The 22,868-nt window shown below is 40.0% G+C and overlaps 1 protein-coding gene across 1 annotated transcript; it reads left to right on the forward strand.

The window, feature by feature from the left end:
* Positions 1-435: 435 nt before the first annotated feature.
* Positions 436-22,324, forward strand: cdh15 (cadherin 15, type 1, M-cadherin (myotubule)). Its single transcript, XM_058088761.2, has 14 exons — positions 436-565; positions 10,238-10,336; positions 11,796-11,951; positions 12,857-13,001; positions 13,428-13,609; positions 14,210-14,338; positions 14,431-14,613; positions 16,857-17,101; positions 17,194-17,330; positions 18,031-18,261; positions 18,387-18,626; positions 19,861-20,009; positions 21,305-21,496; positions 21,556-22,324. The coding sequence occupies exons 1-14, from the start codon at positions 515-517 to the stop codon at positions 21,754-21,756; spliced, it is 2,340 nt and encodes a 779-aa protein (XP_057944744.2). The 5' UTR covers positions 436-514; the 3' UTR covers positions 21,757-22,324.
* The last annotated feature ends 544 nt before the right edge of the window (positions 22,325-22,868 follow it).

Here is a 22,868-nt window from a genome sequence, read left to right on the forward strand (position 1 = left end):
ACTGAAAAAGTGTAGGGTACAGCAGAAGCAAAAGCATTGAAGATTTCTATTGGTTTTTTTTTCCAGTTTTTAATAAATGCGTTTTGGGTTTATTTTTTTTAAAACCTGATGCGGCCCGGCTTCACTCAGAACCTAGCTCCGGTGGCCCCCAGGTAAATTGAGTTTGAGTCCAACTCACCAACACCAAAACTATGCATGGTGTCTCCACCGCCAACAGCTGCCCCAACTTCTCTCTTCATCCCTCTGCAGGCAGCTATTGCTATGAGTGACAGCACATGTGCAAGGGGGGTACATAAAGGGGAGGGGGGGGGGCATTGGCTGAAATTCTAACCCCTACCCCACGACGTGAGACATAACCCAGCTATGGGCAGGGTGGAGCTCTAAGGGACAGATGCTGGGAGAAGGAAGGAGGGAGAGACGGAGAAAGAGGGGCAGGGTTCAGGGAGTGTGGAGTCTGTTGGAGTCTTTCAGGAGCCACGTTGTTTTTGGAGGTGGTCTGTTGAACGTTTTGAGGATGGCGAGATGGATCTTGGTAGCGTGTGTGCTGGCTGCTGTGATTTGCCAGGTAAGATAAATGTTTCATCTTCATACAAAGATTTGAGGTGCCTGTCACCACTTCGGAGTATTAATGCAGAGTGGGAATATTTGCTAATTATAGTAGGTAGCGTAAAACGCACATTGCATCTACACTGCTTTCATTCAATGTATTTTACTGCTTTACCTCCTATTGCTGTCAGATTCTAGAACCAGCCCTCCATGGCCTTTAGCCGCCCCCACTTCCCCGGATATAGAGTTTATAACTTACCTGAGTGATGTTTAGGGTCAACTTTCATCAACATACTCTGTGTAATCAGAGTTTGAAGTTGAAGTAAACATTTGTAGCCCTGGTTGGAAGGAGGATTACACCAGATGTGTACATACAAGTCATTTGTAGCATCTGTCAGTAGAGGCCATTATGAGAATGAAGGATAAGCTAAAGTGACGTATTACCAACAGACCTTCCAGCCATCATTAGTCAGTTTCTATGTTTGTAAGGTTAATGGAGTCCAGGTTGGCCCGGGTGAGGGAGTTTGCCTCCATCTTTTACTGTCACATTTACATTTGCATTGAGTTAAATATGGCTAGTGGCGGCACGGTGGTTGAGTGGTTAGCGCGCAGACCTCACAGCTAGGAGACCCGAGTTCAATTCCACCCTCTGTGTGGAGTTTGCATGTTCTCCCTGTGCATGCGTGGGTTTTCTCCGGGTACTCCGGTTTCCTCCCACATTCCAAAAACATGCTAGGTTAATTGGCGACTCCAAATTGTCCATAGGTATGAATGTGAGTGTGAATGGTTGTTTGTCTAGATGTGCCCTGTGATTGTGATTGGCTGGTGACCAGTCCAGGGTGTACCCCGCCTCTCGCTCGAAGACAGCTGGGATAGGCTCCAGCACCCCCGCGACCCTCGTGAGGAAAAAGCGGTAGAGACAGGGAGAACATGCAAACCCCACACAGAGAGGGCTGAGGGTGGAATCGAACTCTGGTCCTCCTCAGACCTCCTCTGGTCTGTGCGCTAACCACTCGACCGACATGCCGCCTGAATATAGACATTCATTCATTTATTTTCTATCGCTTTTTCCTCACGAGGGTTGCGGGGGTGCTGGAGTCTATCCCAGCTGTCTTTGGGCGAGAGGCGGGGTACACCCTGGACTGGTGGCCAGCCAATCACAGGGCACATATAGACAAACAACCATTCACACTCACATTCATACCTATGGACAATTTGGAGTGGCCAATCAACCTAGCATGTTTTTGGAATGTAGGAGGAAACCGGAGTACCCGGAGAAAACCCACGCATGCACGGGGAGAACATAGGGGTGTTACATCAAGTCTACAGGACTCTAATATTAAAACATATTGTTTATTTGCTGTAACTACATAAATACTGTATTCAATCAAGGAATCCTACTTCATTCAAATCAACCATTGACCATGACCATTCAAATCAACAATTTAGAAGTGAAATGCTGAACATAGGGGTGTTACATCAGGTCTACAGGACTCTAATATTAAAACATATTGTTTCTTTGCTGTAACTACATAAATACTGTATTCAATCAAGGGATCCTACTGCATTCAAATCAACCATTGACCATGACCATTTAAATCAACAATTTAGAAGTGAAATGCTGAACATAGGGGTGTTACATCAAGTCTACAGGGCTCTAATATTACCACTGACCATGACCATTTAAATCAATTTTTTAGAAGTGAAAACTCGGCCAGAAAAAGCACAAGACAGCTTCTTCATAGCCCAGATCGCCCCTTCCTCCCCTCAGTAACCACCCGATCACTGTTAGTATGCAAATAAGCCAAATAAGCTTTGTTTTTTACATTCGTGGACACACCAACTTTCAGGTGATGTAGTGCCCCCTGTTGGTTTGGAGTGTAGCACCAGGCTAGTTCAGATCACCATTTTCAATGATAATAGAGAAGAGTATTACAAAAATGTAACTTGAGAAAGATCCCAATGAATGCTTCTGATGAGTTTCTATTCAAATGCTGCACCCTTCCTTGAACTAAAAATGGTAGTTTCTACTCGCTTATATACAGTAATTGCTTTAATTGCTTCATTCCAATGAAAGCCTTTTGTGGTGTAACCTGGTAACATTGAAAAACGTTTCAATGCACTCACGGCTTGTTTAAATCCGAGCAATGCGGAGGCCGGCTGGTGGACGTTTGTGGAGGAATGGGTAGCAGTCACAGCTGTTCCCAGATGCGTACGTGATGCCATTTGTCCCGCTCTTTAATCCCCCTTGTGGAAAGAGGAGTGGGCCACTTGTGGACCATGAAATCGGGTACAAATCAAAGAGTGTGTAGCATCAGCAGCCAGCTGGCACGGAGGTATCACTCGTCGGAAACAATCAGACAAAGGGTTTAGAGTACGAGTGAGAGAACAAGAGTCATACTGTTCATGTAAATGTGAATACCTGTTAGGAACGTTGAGATTTGGCTCAAGACCCACTTATTTAATTTAGCTTTTAACTCTTGTTCTTAGTATACTCTTTTTTAACCTTTGAACTTGACTTTTATCTAATGGTTATTTTATACTCTATACCTTTTGTTTTGTGGCGGTGCCCCTGCCTACCTGTTGTGTAGTGGACCCCTGAGTTGCGGCATTCAATTTGATGATTGATTGATTGATCGCGGCACGGCGGTCTAGTGGTTAGCGCGCAGACCTCACAGCTAGGAGACCAGGGTTCAATTCCACCCTCGGCCATGCGTGGGTTTTCTCCGGGTACTCCGGTTTCCTCCCACATTCCAAAAACATGCTAGGTTAATTAGCGACACCAAATTGTCCATAGGTATGAATGTGAGTGTGAATGGTTGTTTGTCTATATGTGCCCTGTGATTGGCTGGCGACCAGTCCAGGGTGTACCAACCCCTCTCGCCTGAAGACAGCTGGGATAGGCTCCAGCACCCCCCACGACCCTCGTGAGGAAAAGTGGTCGAAAATGAATGAATGATTGATTGATTGATTGATTGATTAAGTCTTGTTCAGTAAAAGTTGTGTTTTTCATTCTACATTTTGAGCCTGTACGATCCTGGCGATTATTTATATATTTGGAAGAATCACCGTCTTTAAAATACAGTCATCAGCACCGCAGTATTCCCGATCTTATGTGGCCTACTTACATCTTCATGTTTAACCTTGTTCAGCATTCCTAAAGTGGTGACATCTGTTCCAAGACACACACTTGCTGGCAAACCAAAAATAGAGCGTCCATCCATGCCAGGCAGTCATGACTTAGCAAAGAACACATGCGTGAGATGATGACAGCGTTACTTCAATAGTTCTCTGTGTGTCTGAGGAGCCTTGACAGAAGTGAGTCAAGGTCCACCTGTGGGACCTCTTGCCCTGTGGTCAAAGACACCGCATGGCACGGCACAGCATGGCTCAGCTGCAATCACACACATTTCTAATGTCTTTGTTTGGTTTTTCAGGGCTTGCAAATGTAGTCACATGCTTTGTGTTTGTTTACTTTATTAGTTGTTCTAAATGTCACAGATGCTGTGGTTTTGTTCGATGATGAAGAATGTGAAATGGGAGATGAACGGATTTTCATTCAAGACAACAGTCGTGAAAAACGGGCCCAACCAATCCTTGGTTTTCAAATGCCCCAGTTTGTTTTTTTTATGGAAATTTTAGCCAAAATATTCATACACGGTCTCAGTTATCATAATTCATTGCATGTCTGTTAGCTCAGTACTGCATCGTTCCATGTAATCGGGTGCCCAAGCAAAGCAGTACTTTCTGTCGGTGCATTATCTATTGAGTGTGACTCTTAAATAACCCGCCATGGGGCCAAAGAAAGTTGTGAGTGCCAGCAATTTGATAAAGTAGTTGAGGAACACTTACAAATTCAAGAAATAGTTCCTCACAAAGTAAGAAGATGGCATCCGTTTGGCCAAAGTCCAGATCTACACTAAGAAAGCTAATGTTGGGTAAAGCATGAATGAAACACAGATGCGAACCATACAAGATGTTGAGGAGTTGTTGGTGTGTTTGTGTTGTTGTTTGGACGTAAAACTATCATTCATTCATTCATTTTTGAGGGTCGCGGGGGGTGCTGGAGCCTATCCCAGCTGTCTTCGGGCGAGAGGTGGGGTACACCCTGGACTGGTCGCCAGCCAATCACAGGGCACATATAGACAAACAACCATTCACACTCACATTCATACCTATGGACAATTTGGAGTGGCCAATTAACCTAGCATGTTTTTGGAATGTGGGAGGAAACCGGAATACCCGGAGAAAACCCACACATGCACAGGGAGAACATGCACAAATTGAACGCGGGTCTCCTAGCTGTGAGGTCTGTGTGCTAACCACTAGACCACCGTGCAGCCCCTAAAACTATAATTATTCCCTATAAAATGTATTACAGTAAAGTCTCGTTATATCGATATCAGTTAAAACGAATTACTACTTATTACGATACTATTTTCATTTCCCGGCAAATTTCTAGTCTTTTATGATATAATTAGCTCTGTTAGTACGATACACGGTTATTATGATAATCCGGTTACTAGGATGCCCTTTTCATCTCCCGCCAGCCAATTTGGTCTGCTTATATCGATACAAAATATTTTTCACACTTCCACCACCAGAGTGCAGCACACACAGCGGAAAACACCCGTCCCTCGCGCCTACCTCTCCGGGTGGCAACACCTTCCCTATCGATAGTTCCGGGGTGAATTATGTCCCGGTAACCGGTAATCATTACAGTGTAAGTTTATTTTTATTTACTGTAGTACAAAATGTATTGTAGTACAAAAGCATTACATGCCATATCAAAGATAAGACTTTTAATGCAGTTCGGCGCAGGATCGGATATATGGATAGTCCGGTTATATCGGTATTTTTTCCGACTCCCGAGAATATCGATATAACGAGACTTTACTGTATTTGTTTTTTTTTAAGATGTCTATATGAAATAAATTCCTATAGTTTCCATCTGTTTAATTTTTTGTCTGACCTTATGGAACAAATTAATGACAAAAACTGAAGTATTGGACTCAAGATGTTTAGGAGTTTTGGGTGTTTTTGCGTTGTTGTTTGGACGTAAAACTATAATTATTCCCTATAAATTTATTATTTGTTTTTTTACATGTATATAAGAAATGAATTCCTATAGTTTCCATCTGTTTCATATTTTGTCTATGGAACAAATTAATAACAAAAACTGAAGTACTTCTGTATTTGTGTACACTACTCTTCGACTCCTGTACTACTGCACATAAAATGGTAAAAAAATTTCCTTTTGCTGTTGTTTTGACGCAACACACGGTGGAGCTCTTATTAAAGTTTGACCCCATAAGTCGGATTGACAGCTGGATAGGTTGGGTGAAAAACATGGACGCCATCTTCTAAAATGACCATAAGTTGTTGACCATTTGTCTTAATGATGGTAAATGTTTGAAGCTATCTGTATTACATGTACGTTAGCATTGATCGCAATTGATCAAAATATTTTTTCACATGACTAATTCACAACATTAATTTACAGTACAATGTAAAAGTCTAAGGATACAGTTGATCATTTTGGCGTCCGTCACATTTTAGCTTCCTGAGTCAACACCCATCTGACCGCTTAATGACGCTTGCTGTGAGGACTTGGTGTCGCCAAACAAGCTGTCTATACTTCTGTGAGGGCCCCGGGGGGGGGGGGGGTCAAAGGCCGAGTTGTAAAAGTCGCTGGGAAAAGCTTCTAAACAGTTCATCTGTGTGTGGTGTCATCACTCAGCCTGCCACAAGGAGCAGTCGTCGGTCTAATTGGTAACACGACACTTTGCTGTTACTGCATCCTGGTCTGGTAAAAACATCATAAAAGCCACGGCGACTGGAAAGTATCCAAAAGACTGTCAGGTAAAGGTCGCGTGCTGAGACGAGACAGTAATGAATGAGGCGGGAAATCGGAGTCAAATGCATGCTGGGAGTTACCCAGACCTAAAATACAACCGCCATAAGACGTATATTAATGGTAATGGTAATGGTTTTATTTCATTTGAACATGCATCAAATTACAATTGAATGCATCACATAATCAGTTCACAGTTCCACATGTCCAAAAGGAGTAGGAAGAAGCAAAGCTTATTAAATCCTACCCCTCTATCTGGTACTTTTACAATCAGTAACTGTTACATTTGTTCACTTCCTGCTTTCCATAATACAGTTTAAGGTTTTTTGTTGTTTTTTTTTAATAATGCACCTCGTACCGAAGTATGAGGTGATATGACCATACATGACATAATACCCCATATTTCCATATTATCCATATTTGTAATATGAGGTTTCCAGCTCATATTTTCATTTATTGTGATTCCCAGAAATTTATTTTCATTAATGTTTTTTTTGTTATTGTTTGCACATATTAGAAAGGCATTATTTTTGATAGAGCTTTTGCATTTGATCCTATCATATTGGGCACGGCGGTCAAGTGGTTAGAGGGCAGACCTCACAGCTCGGAGACCAGGGTTCAATTCCACCTTCGGCCATCTCTGTGTGGAGTTTGCATGTTCTCCCCGGGCATGCGTGGGTTTTCGCCAGGTACTCCGGTTTCCTCCCACATTCCAAAAACACAACTTTTGATTGTTAATTCATCACACAGCAACTTACATGAACTGTCATTTTAGTATTATTTGTTCATCTTTATCATACTTTTTAATTATTTCATTTATTCATTATTCCACCCTTGGCCATCTCTATGTGGAGTTTGCATGTTCTCCCCGTGCATGCGTGGGTTTTCTCCGGGGACTCCGGTTTCCTCCCACATTCCAAAAACATGCTAGGTTTAATTGTCGACTCCAAATTGTCCATAGGTATGAATGTGAGTGTGAATGGTTGTTTGTCTATATGTGCCCTGTGATTGGCTGGCGACCAGTCCAGGGTGTACCCCGCCTCTCGCCCGAAGACAGCTGGGATAGGCTCCAGCACCCCCGCGACCCTTGTGAGGATAAGCAGTAGAAAATGAATGAATGAATGAATATCGGGCAACATTTCTCACTGAAACATAATACTCTCAGAATTAATAATACGCTCACGCATTTGATTGCTGAAGAATAGTGTTTAGGGTGAATGTGTGTGTTGAAGTAGCATTCCTGGAATGTGTGTGTAAACATCTCTGAGCATTTAGATGACATGGCTCCAAATAGACAAGGGTGGAGAGTCTATGAAGTCTAAGATTAGTATGCCCCCCGACTTGACCTGTAGATGCCAGCCATCACTGCCATGTCTCCACGAAAAACATCCAACAGCATGCCGAGCAATAAACAAATCAGATCACCTTTGAGATCAAATGAAAACCTTGGGATTTACCTCTTTAGTCACTTTTTGGGGTGTTAATTAAACACTATATCTTGTTTTATAGTGAATACATTGGTATTCCATTATCCATCTTCTCAGAAGTCAGAACTGAATTTTTGTGTTATGTATAAGTCAAACCGGGCAAAATTGTGCAGTGGTTCTCAGTTATTTTCTGACATGAAAAATAAAATTATTATTACTAGTATTCATTCATTCATTCATTTTCTACTACTTTTTCCTCACGAGGGTCGCCGGGGTGCTGGAGCCTATCCCAGCTGTCTTCGGGCGGGGTACACCCTGGACTGGTCGCCAGCCAATCACAGGGCACATATAGTCAAACAACCATTCACACTCACATTCATACCTATTGACAATTTGGAGTCGCTAATTAACCTAGCATGTTTTTGGAATGTGGGAGGAAACCGGAGTACCCGGAGAAAACCCACGCATGCACGGGGAGAACATGCAAACTCCACACAGAGATGGCCGAGGGTGGAATTGAACCCTTGTCTCCGAGCTGTGAGGTCTGCGTGCTAACCACTCCATCACCGTGCAGCCCTGACACGTGATGTTAGATTAGATTACCTTCACACTGCATGGAGTCAGCAAGGGCATGTCCGACATGATCGGGTGCAAAAAGGGTTCACTCATTCCATGTGGAAGTGGTAGATTTTTGGCTTCCTACTTTGTCCTTCCTCACGCTCTCAGTTTGTTATATTTAAAATAAGCGGTCAAGTGGTTAGCGCGCAGACCTCACAGCTAGGAGACCAGGGTTCAATGCCACCCTCGGCCATTTCTGTGTGGAGTTTGTTGGTATGTAGTAAGTAGTATGATTGGCTGGTGACCAGTCCAGGGTGTACCCCGCCTGTCGCCCAAAGAAAGCTGGGATAGGCTCCAGCACCCCTGCGACCTTCGTGAGAAAAAGCGGTAAAAAATGAATGAATGAAATTGGAGAAGCTATCTAGTTACCTCAGTAGTTTGCTATACTAGGGTGACCGTCTCTTATGTCCCTGCAGTGATCCCATAGTCCCAAAGAATAACAGTCGGGATGCTATTGGGCCACTTGGTGGGCAGGTGGTTAGCATGTGGGCCACACTGTCAGGACATCGGGAAGACCTGGGTTCGATTGTCTAATTGGGCATCTCTGTGTGGAGTTTGCATGTTCTCCCCGCGCATGTGTCGGTTTCTCCAGGTACTGCGGTTTCCTCCCACATTTCAAAACATGCTAGGTTAATTGGCAAACTAGAGAGCTAGCGACCTAAACGGTAGCCTTCAAGTTATTTCCTTTAAACTTAAATAGCCAAAAACTTACCACTTCCACACGGATAGGGAGGATAACTATTAACAGTTATTTAACCTTTAACATGAACATTAATCAAACGTAATAATTTTTTCTGAGTACATGATACCATACAGCATCCATATCAAACTTGCGGGCCGCACTAACATTAAACTTTCATATCAAGGCGGGGGCCTCAAACTAGTGTCCTGCGGGCCACATTTGGCCGCGTGCTTTTAATACACAGCTTGATTGTTGTTTCTCTATGTGGCTGTTTACATGTCGACGTAGTTTTAAAGAATTAATAAGGGCACTTTGAGCTGTTAAACATGTGGCAAGTAGTGCCGGATCCAGTGATTTCCCACAGAGAGAAGGGAAACAATTTGCGGAAATGTGAATAAGATGATCATGCGTGGGCGGGTGTTTTGTGTATCTACACTAGTGTGTGCGTGGGAAAGTGTGTTGGATGAATTCCGACTGCACAGCGGATTCGTAAGGTGACCCCAAACTCCCAGTCAGGTGCAGGGTTGAGCATAAAGGGGGGAATTTGGTGCATGTGAGGCGGGAATGTTGCTGGGAAAGAACAGGATCTAAATCCTTAGTGAACAGCTGTTGGTGTGTGTGTGTGTGTGTGTGTGTGTGTGTATTTGTGTGAATGTGGCCTTGACAGCAATGCGGCGAGATGACTGTTTGCATTTCCTCATCCTAAAATGAATTTTACAGTCAGTTGAAAGCTGGCAAAGATGGTGGATTAGTGGGTGAAATCTGATGCGATGACATCACATCCTGTCTGCTCCCCGGAGTCCCCAATAGGCATACAGCCGGGGATCCTACTGCACATCACAGGAGCTCAATCCAACTCTAAACTGATCTGTTCATGCCTCATATCTGAAAAATAATTCTATAAATTACCAACATTAATTAATGCCAAGGCTGTGCAGATGAATGTGAGTGTGAATGGTTGTTTGTCTATATGTGTCCTGTCATTGGTGTACCCCACCTCTTGCCCAAAGTCAACTGGGATAGGCTCTAGTTCACTGCTAACACAAATGATGTCAAGCAGTATAGAAAATGGACGAATGGATAATTCAAGCTTTTTTTTGTTTTATGCAGATAAGAACCGAAATAAAGGTCCGGGTGAAGAGAGACTGGATCATCCCTCCGATCAGAGTTCTGGAGAACAGCAAGCAAGTCCCAGAAAACCTTGTACAGGTATAAAAAAAAATAAGCTATTTAAGCAGATTAATAAGCTTCTTTCCGCCGCATGGTGGACAAGTGGTTAGCATGTTGACCACACAGTTTGCATGTTCTCCTGTGTGGTCAGTACTCCGGTTTTCAATATTCCAAAAACATGCATTAATTGGCAAATAGTTAATCTTCAAACAGCTAAAATAATGCATAAGGCTAAAAATAACCAATTACCTAAAAATGTCATCCAATACTTCTCTACAAGAGAGGAGAAATATGATCTCAGGGAAGAAGTACATTTGAAACACTTCTATGCTAGGACTACGTTAAAAAGCCATAGCATTTCAGTATGTGGAATCAAACTATGGAATGGATTGAGTAAGGACCTCAAACAATGCACAACGATGAGCCAATTCAAGAAACAATACAAGCAGTTGATGTTTGCTAAATACAAGGATGAAGAGTCTTGAACCAGTCATGATGTGCTATATATATCACTATATTGACACTTACTATGGTACCCATTATGGCATTGGATGATCATATCACCTCCTACTTTGGTACGGGACAAAAAATAAAAAAATTAAAAAAATGTTTAAAAACACCCAAAAAATTAATAAAAATTAATAAAATAAATTAATAAATAAAATAAATTTGCTAAATACAAGAATGAAGAGTCTTGAACCAGTCATGATGTGCTATATATATCACTATATTGACACTTACTATGGTACCCATTATGGCATTGGATGCTCATATCACCTTGTACTTCGGTACGAGGTACATTATTAAAAAAAAAACAAACAAACCCAAAAAACCTTAAACTGTATTATGGAAAGCAGGAAGTGAACAAATGTAACAGTTACTGATTGTAAAAGTTTATGTCATTGTGTCATTGTATGGTCATATCACCTCGTACTTCGGTATGTGACAAAAAATACAAAAATTAAAATAAAAATAAAAAACAAACAAAAAAATTAAATATATTAGGAAAGCAGGAAGTGAACAAATGTAACAGTTACTGATTGTAAAAGTACCAGATGGAGGGGTAGGATTTAATAAGCTTTGCTTCTTCCTACTCCTTTTGGACATGTGGAACTGTGAACTGATTATGTGATGCATTCAATTGTAATGTGATGCATGTTCAAATGAAATAAAACCATTACCATTACCATTACCATTACCATTACCATTACCATTACCATTACCATTACCATTACCATTACTATTACCATTACCATTACCATTACAAATCCAAATTGTCCATAGGTATGAATGTGAATGTGAATGGTTGTTTGATTGGCTGGCGACCAGTCCAGGGTGTACCTGCCCAAAGTCAGCTGGGATAGGCTCCAGCCTATCCCCTGCAACCTTCTATGTTTAGGCATCGCTTAGTCTCTTGTCTCAAGATCTGTAAAAGTTAATACTTCAATACTACACACCTACAAACACACCAAAGATATGATCTTCTCTCTCCCACTAGATCAAGTCTGACAAAATCTTCACAGGAGAAGTGATCTACAAATTAGAGGGTCCGGGCGTGGATCAGCCGCCCAAGAACTTCTTTGAAATTGATGACAAAACAGGAATGATCAGAAGCAAACGTCCTCTAGATAGAGAAAAGTACAGCAGCTTCACGGTAAGAAGTATTTACAGCCGTAATATACAATATCACTTCACTTCTCCAGTCACATCACACAGACGTGTGATTGCATGTGTTCAAAGCACGACTTCTTGTTATGTTACCTCAAAGCATATGCGCTTCAGGCATGACCGCCAGAGGTCAACTTCTTAAGGGCTTTACAGGCATCTTGGGAGCCACTTCTGAATGTTTTCGACCACATGACCGGATGACGTAAGCTATGGTGCTGGACCAAAACACCCGTCCCACGTTTCCTCTCGCCCTACCCAGCTTTACTCTCGAGACATTAAGTTGTGTCAGTTCATGTTGCTAACCGTATTCAACTATTCAATATATATTATTATTAATTATTAATTATTAATTATTAATTATTAATTATTAATTATTAATTATTAATTATTAATTATTAATTATTAATTATTAATTATTAATTATTAATTATTAATTATTAATTATTAATTATTAATTATTAATTATTAATTATTAATAATTAATTATTAATTATTAATTATTAATTATTAATTATTAATTATTAATTATTAATTATTAATATCGATATTAATATTAATACTAATATTAATATTAATATTATTATTATTGTTATTATTATTATTATTGTTATTATTATTATTATTATTAATTAGTATTAATATTATTATTAATTAATATTAATATTGATATTGATATTGATATTAATATTAATAATTATTAATTATTACAAATTATTTATTAATTATTAATATATTATATATGTATTATATATTAATATATTAATATATTGGTATAGCACTTTTCCTGCAAAGACATGCAACACAAAGTGCTTGGCAAAAATCACAAGTAAATGTACTTTTATGTTGACAATCGCATATGTCCACAATTTCCCCTTTTTTGTGTATCTATAGCTGAAAGCCTTTGCACTCTCACCCAGTGGACAGAGACTGGAGAACCCGACCACCATCGAAATTGTGGTTCTGGACCAAAATGACAACAGACCCGCTTTTACACAGAAACAGTTCACTGGTACTGTTTCTGAGTTTTCAATCCCAGGTAAATCCACTTAGGTGTTGGGTTACCCAACCATTGGTTTCTTGTGGGGGCGGCAGGGTTCAATTCCACCCTCGGGCCATCTCTGTGTGAAGTTTGCATGTTCTCCCCGTGCATGCGTGGGTTTTCTCCAGGTACTCCGGTTTCCTCCCACATTCCAAAAACATGCTAGGTTAATTGGCGACTCCAAATTGTCCATAGGTATGAATGTGAGTGTGAATGGTTGTTTGTCTATATGTGCCCTGTGATTGGCTGGAGACCAGTCCAGGGTGGAATGAATGAATGAATGGTTGCTTGTGATGATACAACTGGGCAGTGATTACCTTGAGCCATGATTAGTCGCACAATGCAAATATGTCAATAAACAACACATTACCACACAACACTAATATCAGTGAGTCAATAATTACCCAACATTGTTTTTACCAGGTACATCGGTGATGTCAGTGACGGCCACAGATGCCGATGACCCAACCACTGAAAACGCTTTTCTCAGCTACTCCATCGTTGGTCAGGAAAGCATCCCAGCCAACGCTGTAACCAAGACCATGTTTGGTATAAACAACGAAACAGGAACCATCTACACAAGAGATGTGGGACTGGACAGAGAGGTACGATGAACCCAAAGCACGATGTATAAGATTCCTGTGTTTCCTGTGAAAAATATGACATAAGAAAAGATTATGGACAATATAGGTGACCTTTCAAGAAACAAATGAGGCTATCAATATTTTTTTTATATTAGTTTTCCATAGCGGCGGCACGGTGGTCGAGTGGTTAGCGCGCAGACCTCACAGCTAGGAGACCAGGGTTCGATTCCACCCTCGGCCATCTCTGTGTGGGGTTTGCATGTTCTCCGGTTTCCTCCCACATTCCAAAAACATGCTAGGTTAATTGGCGACTCCAAATTGTCCATAGGTATGAATGTGAGTGTGAATGGTTGTTTGTCTATGTATATGTGCCCTGAGAAAAATACATCCGTGAACCCACGCGGCCGATACCGATGCAAGGAAAAAACACAAATATCGGCCCGCAGCCGATGTATCGGCCCGCAGCCGATGTATCGGCCCGCAGCCCATGTATCGGCCCGCAGCCCATGTATCGGCCCGCAGCCCATGTATCGGCCCGCAGCCCATGTATCGGCCCGCAGCCCATGTATCGGCCCGCAGCCCATGTATCGGCCCGCAGAACCATACTGTCCCCGTTCCCAGGTGGTGAAAACCTTCAAGCTGAAGCTACAAGTTGCCGATATGGGTGGCATGGGACTGACGAGTGAAGGTGTCGCCATCATTCATGTGTCTGACATCAACAATCACGCCCCACAGTTCAGCCCTAATTCGGTGAGACCCGCTTACAAAAATAAAGCAACTCCGGATGTTAAATCAGTTTTGTGATGCAAGTATTTGAATTATTATATCCGTGGCACACGCAGTACAAGATGACAGCCGTGGAGAACAGGAGGAACTACGAGATTGGTCGTGTCAATGTGACAGACATTGATGACCGTGGCACAGGAAACTGGGAAGCAAGATACTTCATCTCAAACGACCCTTACAGAAACTTTGCAATCACTACAGACTCTGTCACCAACCAGGGCATTCTGATGGTGGTCCAGGTAAACTTGATCCAAAATCCAGCTGCTTGATGTTTGCTAAATACAAGGATGAAGAGTCTTGAACCAGTCATGATGTGCTATATATATCACTATATTGACACTTACTATGGTACCCATTATGGCATTGGATGCTCATATCACCTTGTACTTCGGTACGAGGTGCATTATTAAAAAAAACCTAAAAAAAAAACCCAAAAACCTTAAACTGTATTATGGAAAGCAGGAAGTGAACAAATGTAACAGTTACTGATTGTAAAAGTTTATGTCATTGTGTCATTGTATGGTCATATCACCTTGTACTTCGGTATGTGACAAAAAATACAAAAAAAAAAATTAAAATAAAAAAACAAACAAAAAACAAAAACTAACCTTGTACTTCGGTACGAGGTGCATTATTAAAAAAAAACTAAAAAAAAACAAAAAACCTTAAACTGTATTTTGGAAAGCAGGAAGTGAACAAATGTAACAGTTACTGATTGTAAAAGTTTATGTCATTGTGTCATTGTATGGATATATCACCTTGTACTTCGGTATGTGACAAAAAATACAAAAATAAAAATTAAAATAAAAAACAAACAAAAAACAAAATTAGCCTTGTACTTCGGTACGAGGTGCATTATTAAAAAAAAAACTAAAAAAAACAAAAAACCTTAAACTGCATTATGGAAAGCAGGAAGTGAACAAATGTTACAGTTACTGATTGTAAAAGTTTATGTCATTGTGTCATTGTATGGTCATATCACCTTGTACTTCGGTATGTGACAAAAAATACAAAAATAAAAATTAAAATAAAAAAACAAACAAAAAACAAAAATTAACCTTGTACTTCGGTACGAGGTGCATTATTAAAAAAAACTAAAAAAAAACGAAAAACCTTAAACTGTATTTTGCAAAGCAGGAAGTGAACAAATGTTACAGTTACTGATTGTAAAAGTTTATGTCATTGTGTCATTGTATGGTCATATCACCTTGTACTTCGGTATGTGACAAAAAATACAAAAATAAAAATTAAAATAAAAAAACAAACAAAAAACTAAAATTAATCTTGTACTTCGGTACGAGGTGCATTATTTAAAAAAAAATAAAAAAAAACAAAAAACCTTAAACTGTATTATGGAAAGCAGGAAGTGAACAAATGTTACAGTTACTGATTGTACAAGTTTATGTCATTGTATGGTCATATCACCTTGTACTTCGGTATGTGACAAAAAATACAAAAATTAAAATAAAAAACAAACAAAAAACAAAAATTAACCTTGTACTTCGGTACGAGGTGCATTATTAAAAAAAACTAAAAAAAAACAAAAAACCTTAAACTGTATTATGGAAAGCAGGAAGTGAACAAATGTTACAGTTACTGATTGTAAAAGTTTATGTCATTGTGTCATTGTATGGTCATATCACCTTGTACTTCGGTATGTGACAAAAAATACAAAAATAAAAATTAAAATAAAAAAACAAAAAAAAACAAAATTAGCCTTGTACTTCGGTACGAGGTGCATTATTAAAAAAACTAAAAAAAAACAAAAAACCTTAAACTTTATTTTGGAAAGCAGGAAGTGAACAAATGTAACTGTTACTGATTGTAAAAGTTCATGTCATTGTGTCATTGTATGGATATATCACCTTGTACTTCGGTATGTGACAAAAAATTTAAAAAAAATTAAACAATTAAAAAAAAATTAACTATATTAGGAAAGCAGGAAGTGAACAAATGTAACAGTTACTGATTGTAAAAGTACCAGGTGGAGGGTTAGGATTTAGTTAGCTTTGCTTCTTCCTACTCCTTTTGGACATGTGGAACTGTGAACTGATTATGGGATGCATTCAATTGTAATCTGATGCATGTTCAAATGAAATAAAACCATTACCATTACCATTACCATTACCATTACCAAATAATTACATAGATGTCATTTGGATTATTCCTATAATGAAAAAAATACAGAAGATACCTACAAATGGCAAAAAAGGAGTAACTCTGATACTTTGGTGTAAAAGTCTGATCACATCCTGGTGAGGTTGTGTATATACAGTAATCCTTCATCTTAGCAGACAAATATCTTGCATTTGACATGTTTAATCTAGCTTTTTAACCTTGATTTCAGATATTTAATCCTGCTTGCATTTCAGTTTTTGCAGCGTAACAAACACAGATGACCAAAATTAGGTTTTTTTTGCTAAAAAAAAAAACTTAACAACACACAAATCTTGTATTTAAAACATGTCACTCTCTTCCCCAGCCGTTGGACTATGAGGCCCAGATTGAGTACACTTTGATTCTGGCAGTGGAGAACATCAATCCGCTGAGCAGCAAGGCTCCCAACTTGCCAGTGAGTACAGCCACCGTGTTGGTGACGGTCGTCAATGAAAATGAAGCACCGCATTTCAAGGAAGACCCGATACAGATCGTAGTACCGGAGTCTGTTTTCCCTGGAACACTACTGAAAAGCAACATCGCTTTCGACCCTGATAATTCTGACCTGAGGTATGACGAAGGAACACCAGTACTGATTCCTGATTCTATTTTGTTAGTCGAGTGTGAGTTTGAAGTGTGTTTCTTTGCTCTTTGTGCTGCAGGTATGAAATTATTAGTGATCCGGAAAGATGGCTGGACATCAACAGAAATACAGGAGAAATTACCGCGAGGAGAACCTTTAATATGCGATCACAATATGTTAGAAATAACATCTACACCGCGATTGTCAAGGTCACAGGTCAGAATACCACAATATTTAAATATAGCTTATATTTTCAAACCAGGGCCGCACGGTGGTTGAGTGGTTAGCGCGCAGACCTCACAGCTAGGAGACCAGGGTTCAATTCCACCCTCGGCCATCTCTGTGTGGAGTTTGCATGTTCTCCGGTTTCCTCCCACATTCCAAAAACATGCTAGGTTAATTAGCGACTCCAAATTGTCCATAGGTATGAATGTGAGTGTGAATGGTTGTTTGTCTATATGTGCCCTGTGATTGGCTGGCGACCAGTCCAGGGTGTACCCCGCCTCCAGCACCCACCGCTACCTTCGTGAGGAAAAGTGGTAGAAAATTAATGAATTTTCAAACAGGGCTTGAGTGGTTAGTGCGCAGACCTCACAGCTAGGAGACCAGGGTTCAATTCCACCCTCGGCCATCTTTGTGTGGAGTTTGCATGTTCTCCCAGTGCATGTGTGGGTTTTCTCCGGGTACTCCGGTTTCCTCCCAAAAACATGCTAGGTTAATTAGCGACACCAAATTGTCCATAGGTATGAATGTGAGTGTGAATGGTTGTTTGTCTATATGTGCCCTGTGATTGGCTGGCGACCAGTCCAGGGTGTACCCTGCCTCTCGCCCGAAGACAGCTGGGATAGGCTCCAGCTTGTCATGTATACAAAATAAACAAGCTGCTTTACACTTTCCTTGCTGTTGACCTTTACAGATGCTGGCGGCGTGTCGACTACAGCCACTGTGGCCATCACCCTAACGGAGACCAACGACTTCGTCCCACAGCTCTTCCCTCTGAGCGGCACTGTATGCAGGGACACACGAAGGGTTCTTTCTGGACTGGTCCTGACCGCCGAGGATGATGACCTTCCACCACAAGCTGCACCGTTCACCTTTGAAACGCCCCTTGATGCGTCCGTCAACTGGACTGTCATTCAAGTCAATGGTGAGGCTATGGCACGGATGACTAACAAAGGTTATTGAATGCGCGTGACTAATTCCGCCCACATTTTCTCTCTTTATTCCTTTGACCTTTTCCCATTTCTTGTTATGCCCTTTTTGTGACTTCAGACACCCATGCAGTTTTACAGCCTCTTGTGGACCTGGAAGATGGAGAATATGCGGTCACAGTGATGGTGTCAGACTCCGGAAGCCCAACTTTCAATTCTTACGCTCAGGTCAATGTCACAGTGTGTCTCTGTGACACATTTGGCGACTGTAAATCTGAGGCGGGGGCATTATTCGCCTCCAGTGCGGGGCTTAGCTTCATCGCTCTCATTATCATTATGGCCAGTGTCGCCCTTCTTCTATGTAAGTATTTTGGGTTTCCTGTGATATACTGTACAAACATATATATATATATATATACATATATATATATATTAGGGTGCATCAAAAAACACAATTATTGAATTGTCAAGGCGGGACGTGGGACGTATGGAGGACCAAAACTGCCAAAATAATAAATAAATAAATAAATAAAAGTGGAAATAAAAACAAAAATGAAAAAAAAATCAAAAAATTAAATACAAAAAAATAAATATAAATGGAAATAAAAACAAAAATATATTTTTTTTAACTTTTGAATCTTGTTTTTTATTTTTGTATTTATTTTTGCTTTTATTTATTTATGTATATATTTTTTTATTTTTGTTTTTATTTCCATTTATATTTATTTTTTTGTATTTAATTTTTTGATTTTTTTTTCATTTTTGTTTTTATTTCCACTTTTATTTATTTATTGTTTTGGCAGTTTTGGTCCTCCATAGGGACGGAGGACCCAAAGGCAGAATTGGCAGGCACTACACGTGGTAAGGTTCTACACGAGGGTGAGGGTTGGTACACAGGAAGTCAGTCCAATAAGGCGAAGGTATCCAAGAGCGGCAGGCAGAAGGAGAGGTTGAAAACCGGAAATCAGGTGATGAGGGACACCTGAACACAATCAGGCAGGAGGCGGGGTCTCCAAGATGAAGGCGGGGTAGGCAATGACAGGCATGACAGAACCCCTCCTTCAACGGCCGGCTCCTGACGTCCCAGGAACCTCGGGGTGAGCTAAGTGAAAGTCTTTGATGAGGGAAGGGATCCGAAATGAACCGTGAGGGTACCCATTGGCGTTCCTCAGGTCCATACCCCTAGTGCTGGAGCCTATCCCAGCTGTCTTCGGACGAGAGGCGGGGTACACCCTGGACTGGTGACCAGCCAATCACAGGGCACATATAGACAAACAACCATTCACACTCACATTCATACCTATGGACAATTTGGAGTGGCTAATTAACCTAGCATGTTTTTGGAATGTGGGAGGAAACCGGAGTACCCGGAGAAAACCCACGCATGCACAGGGAGAACATGCAAACTCCACACAGAGATGTCCGAGGGTGGACTTGAACCCTGGTCTCCTAGCTGTGAGGTCTGCGCGCTAACCACTAGAAATTGATATTATGAATTTAAAATTTCCCATTCAAATTTGATGCACCCTAATATATATATATATATATATATATATAAATACAGTGTCTGATGAGTGGAAACTGCTCTATTGCAGTGCTGCTCCTCTTGGCTGTGGTGGTGACCTCTTGTGGGAGACGGCATCATATCAAGAAGGGAACCGGTCTGCTTGGTGGGGATTCGGAGGATGACATTCGAGACAACGTCCTTAACTACAATGAGCAAGGAGGGGGTGAGGAAGATGAGGTAAGGCTTACTGACTCTCATGATGATCCGAGTAATTGAGATGCCCGCAAAAATACCGACAGTTCGCACAATTAATCCCTGTGTATGTCCCACACACTTATTAAACACATTTTAAATAATAACATATCAAAAATAAATATAATATAATATATAAATATAATACTCCAAATTGTCCATAGGTATGAATGTGAGTGTGAATGGTTGTTTGTCTATATGTGCCCTGTGATTGGCTGGCAACCAGTCCAGGGTGTACCCCGCCTCTCGCCCGAAGACAGCTGGGATAGGCTCCAGCACCCTTGTGAGGATAAGCGGTAGAAAATGAATGAATGAATGAATATAAATATAATATATAAAATGTGTAATATAAAATATATATATGTATATTTTTATATATATATTTAATTAATATAATCTAATTAATATATATTAATAATAATATAATAATTCATATATATTATATTTTTTATATATATTTAATTAATATAATATAATAATTCATATATATTAATAATAATATAATAATTCATATATATATTATATTTTATTATTCTACATTTCATATATTATATTTATATTCATTCATTCATTTTCTACCACTTATCCTCACAAGGGTGCTGGAGCCTATCCCAGCTGTCGGGGTACACCCTGGACTGGTCGCCAACCAATCACAGGACACATATAGACAAACAACCATTCACACTCACATTCATACCTATGGACAATTTGGAGTATTATATTTATATATTATATGATATTTATTTACCTAGCATATTTTTAGAATGTGGGAGGAAACCGGAGTACCCGGAAAAAACCCGCGCATGCACGGGGAGAACATGCAAACTCCACACAGAGATGACCGAGGGTGGAATTGAACCCTGGTCTTATATATATATATATGTATAGTATATAAATATATGAATCTCACCAGTAATGGATGATAATTATTAAGCTGTACCAGCATCAAAGAATGTTACATAGTACTGTACAAGTTTCACTTTCACTTGGCCTCACTTAACTATGGTGCGTTCAGTGACTGCTGAACAAAGTGCGACATTTAAAAATTAAAAATTAGTGAAATTTTTGAAATTTGGTACATGTATGTTGTACATTTTACCTCCATTATCAGGCACACATTTCCTAATTATTACCAAGCAAGAATGAAGGAGATGTTTTTTCCTGTGAAAAAGGCTAAAAAATTATAATTTATTTTTATAAATCTGAGAATTTGTTCGCGCTAATAATGAGTGCTTTGCATGCATGGGAAAACACATGACAACCAATGAGCGTCCTTGCAGAATGCCTTCAACATCGACCTGCTGTGGAGTCCCCTCGATGCTCCCACAACGCCCATGTCCTACTACCCGGCGTCTGGTGTTCCTCAGGGCAAACAACCCGTCAGAAAAGATGCACCACATAACTTGCCATCACCCACCTACCCTCGGAGGCCCCCAGCAGATCCCACTGACATCGAGGACTACATCTGTGATGTAAGATGTTAACATGTACATCCCTGAAACAAAACGTAATGTTCGATTCCTGCCCTCAGGGTCTGGAGGCAGCAGACAAGGATCCCAACGTTCCTCCGTATGACACAGCTCTGATCTACGACTACGAGGGAGAAGGCTCGCTGTCAGGCAGCCTCAGCTCCATCGCGTCCGGCAGTTCAGATGGAGACCAGGACTACGACTACCTCAACGACTGGGGACCGCGTTTTCAGAAACTGGCCAACATGTACGACTCACGTTAGTGTGGAAGGCGACCTTTCAGCGGCTGTAGGCGACAGTTTATGCTATTAGGGTGTTTCACTGGACACGTATTAGACGTTAATATCCATCACCGTGTGCCAAAAAGTGCTACGCAGGACCGTTGGTCTTAAATAGGTAATGCAGTTTCCAATGTGTGGATATAACTACAAATAGAACACTATGGACTTGAACCCTTGACAAGGGTGCTCAGGAAATGGCAAGGCAAACTGAATGTGTTGATTGTCGAAAATGTACTTCTTTTTTTACACATGTGATTATTTACTTTGTTGTTCTTTATTTGATCCTAAATCCTCCATTCCGCCCAATGGTACACGTTTTCAAAAAAATATTACCACTAAAAACTAAATATGGATGCACAATGATCTTTTTATGTGGTACTGAAGGAGGTTTGTGTTTTTTTTTTGTGTCTATACAAAATAAATTAACATATTTTATGTTATTTTGAAATGTGTTGCCCATTAAATAGCAGGTTTGATATAAATTTTGTATTTCATACTTAAAATGAAAGATGATTTCATACTGTACAACACTTATTTCAATAAAACCGAACAGAAATATGAAGCGCATATGTTTTGTTTGATATTTCTGTTTGCAACTAAACAATACACACTCCTGTATTTCTGCGGTCAGTCTCTATATTACTTAATTATTATTAAGTATGTATTCAGTACGCATCAATTTGCATTGCATCAGGTTTTTAAAAAAAAAACAAACAAAAAAAATGCATTTATTAAAAACAGAAAAATGAATAAACTTTGCTTTGGTTCCGATTTTCTACAAGAAAAGCTCAGATAAAACATTCCACTGTTCTCAAATATCTATTTTTATTTTTCTACACAAAATAAGATGAAAAATAAATAAACAAATCAAGAATAAAGAAAATCAATCAGTAATAAATAAATATAATAATAATAATAATAAAACAGCAAATAATAAAAACTTAAGAAACCACATATAGTTGGTGGGTAGACAAATTATATTTTTCAGATTAAAATGAACAAAGCATTATTAGAGCCCTGTAGACATGACAAAACACGACTATAGTCACATTTATACTCTTTTTATTTACAACATATTGCGCAACTGCAGGGTC

Source organism: Doryrhamphus excisus, linkage group LG13, assembly GCF_037039965.1.
Source record: "Doryrhamphus excisus strain RoL-2023G ecotype Guam linkage group LG13, RoL_Dexc_Guam_v1.1, whole genome shotgun sequence".
Classification (NCBI taxonomy): Eukaryota; Metazoa; Chordata; class Actinopteri; order Syngnathiformes; family Syngnathidae; genus Doryrhamphus; species Doryrhamphus excisus.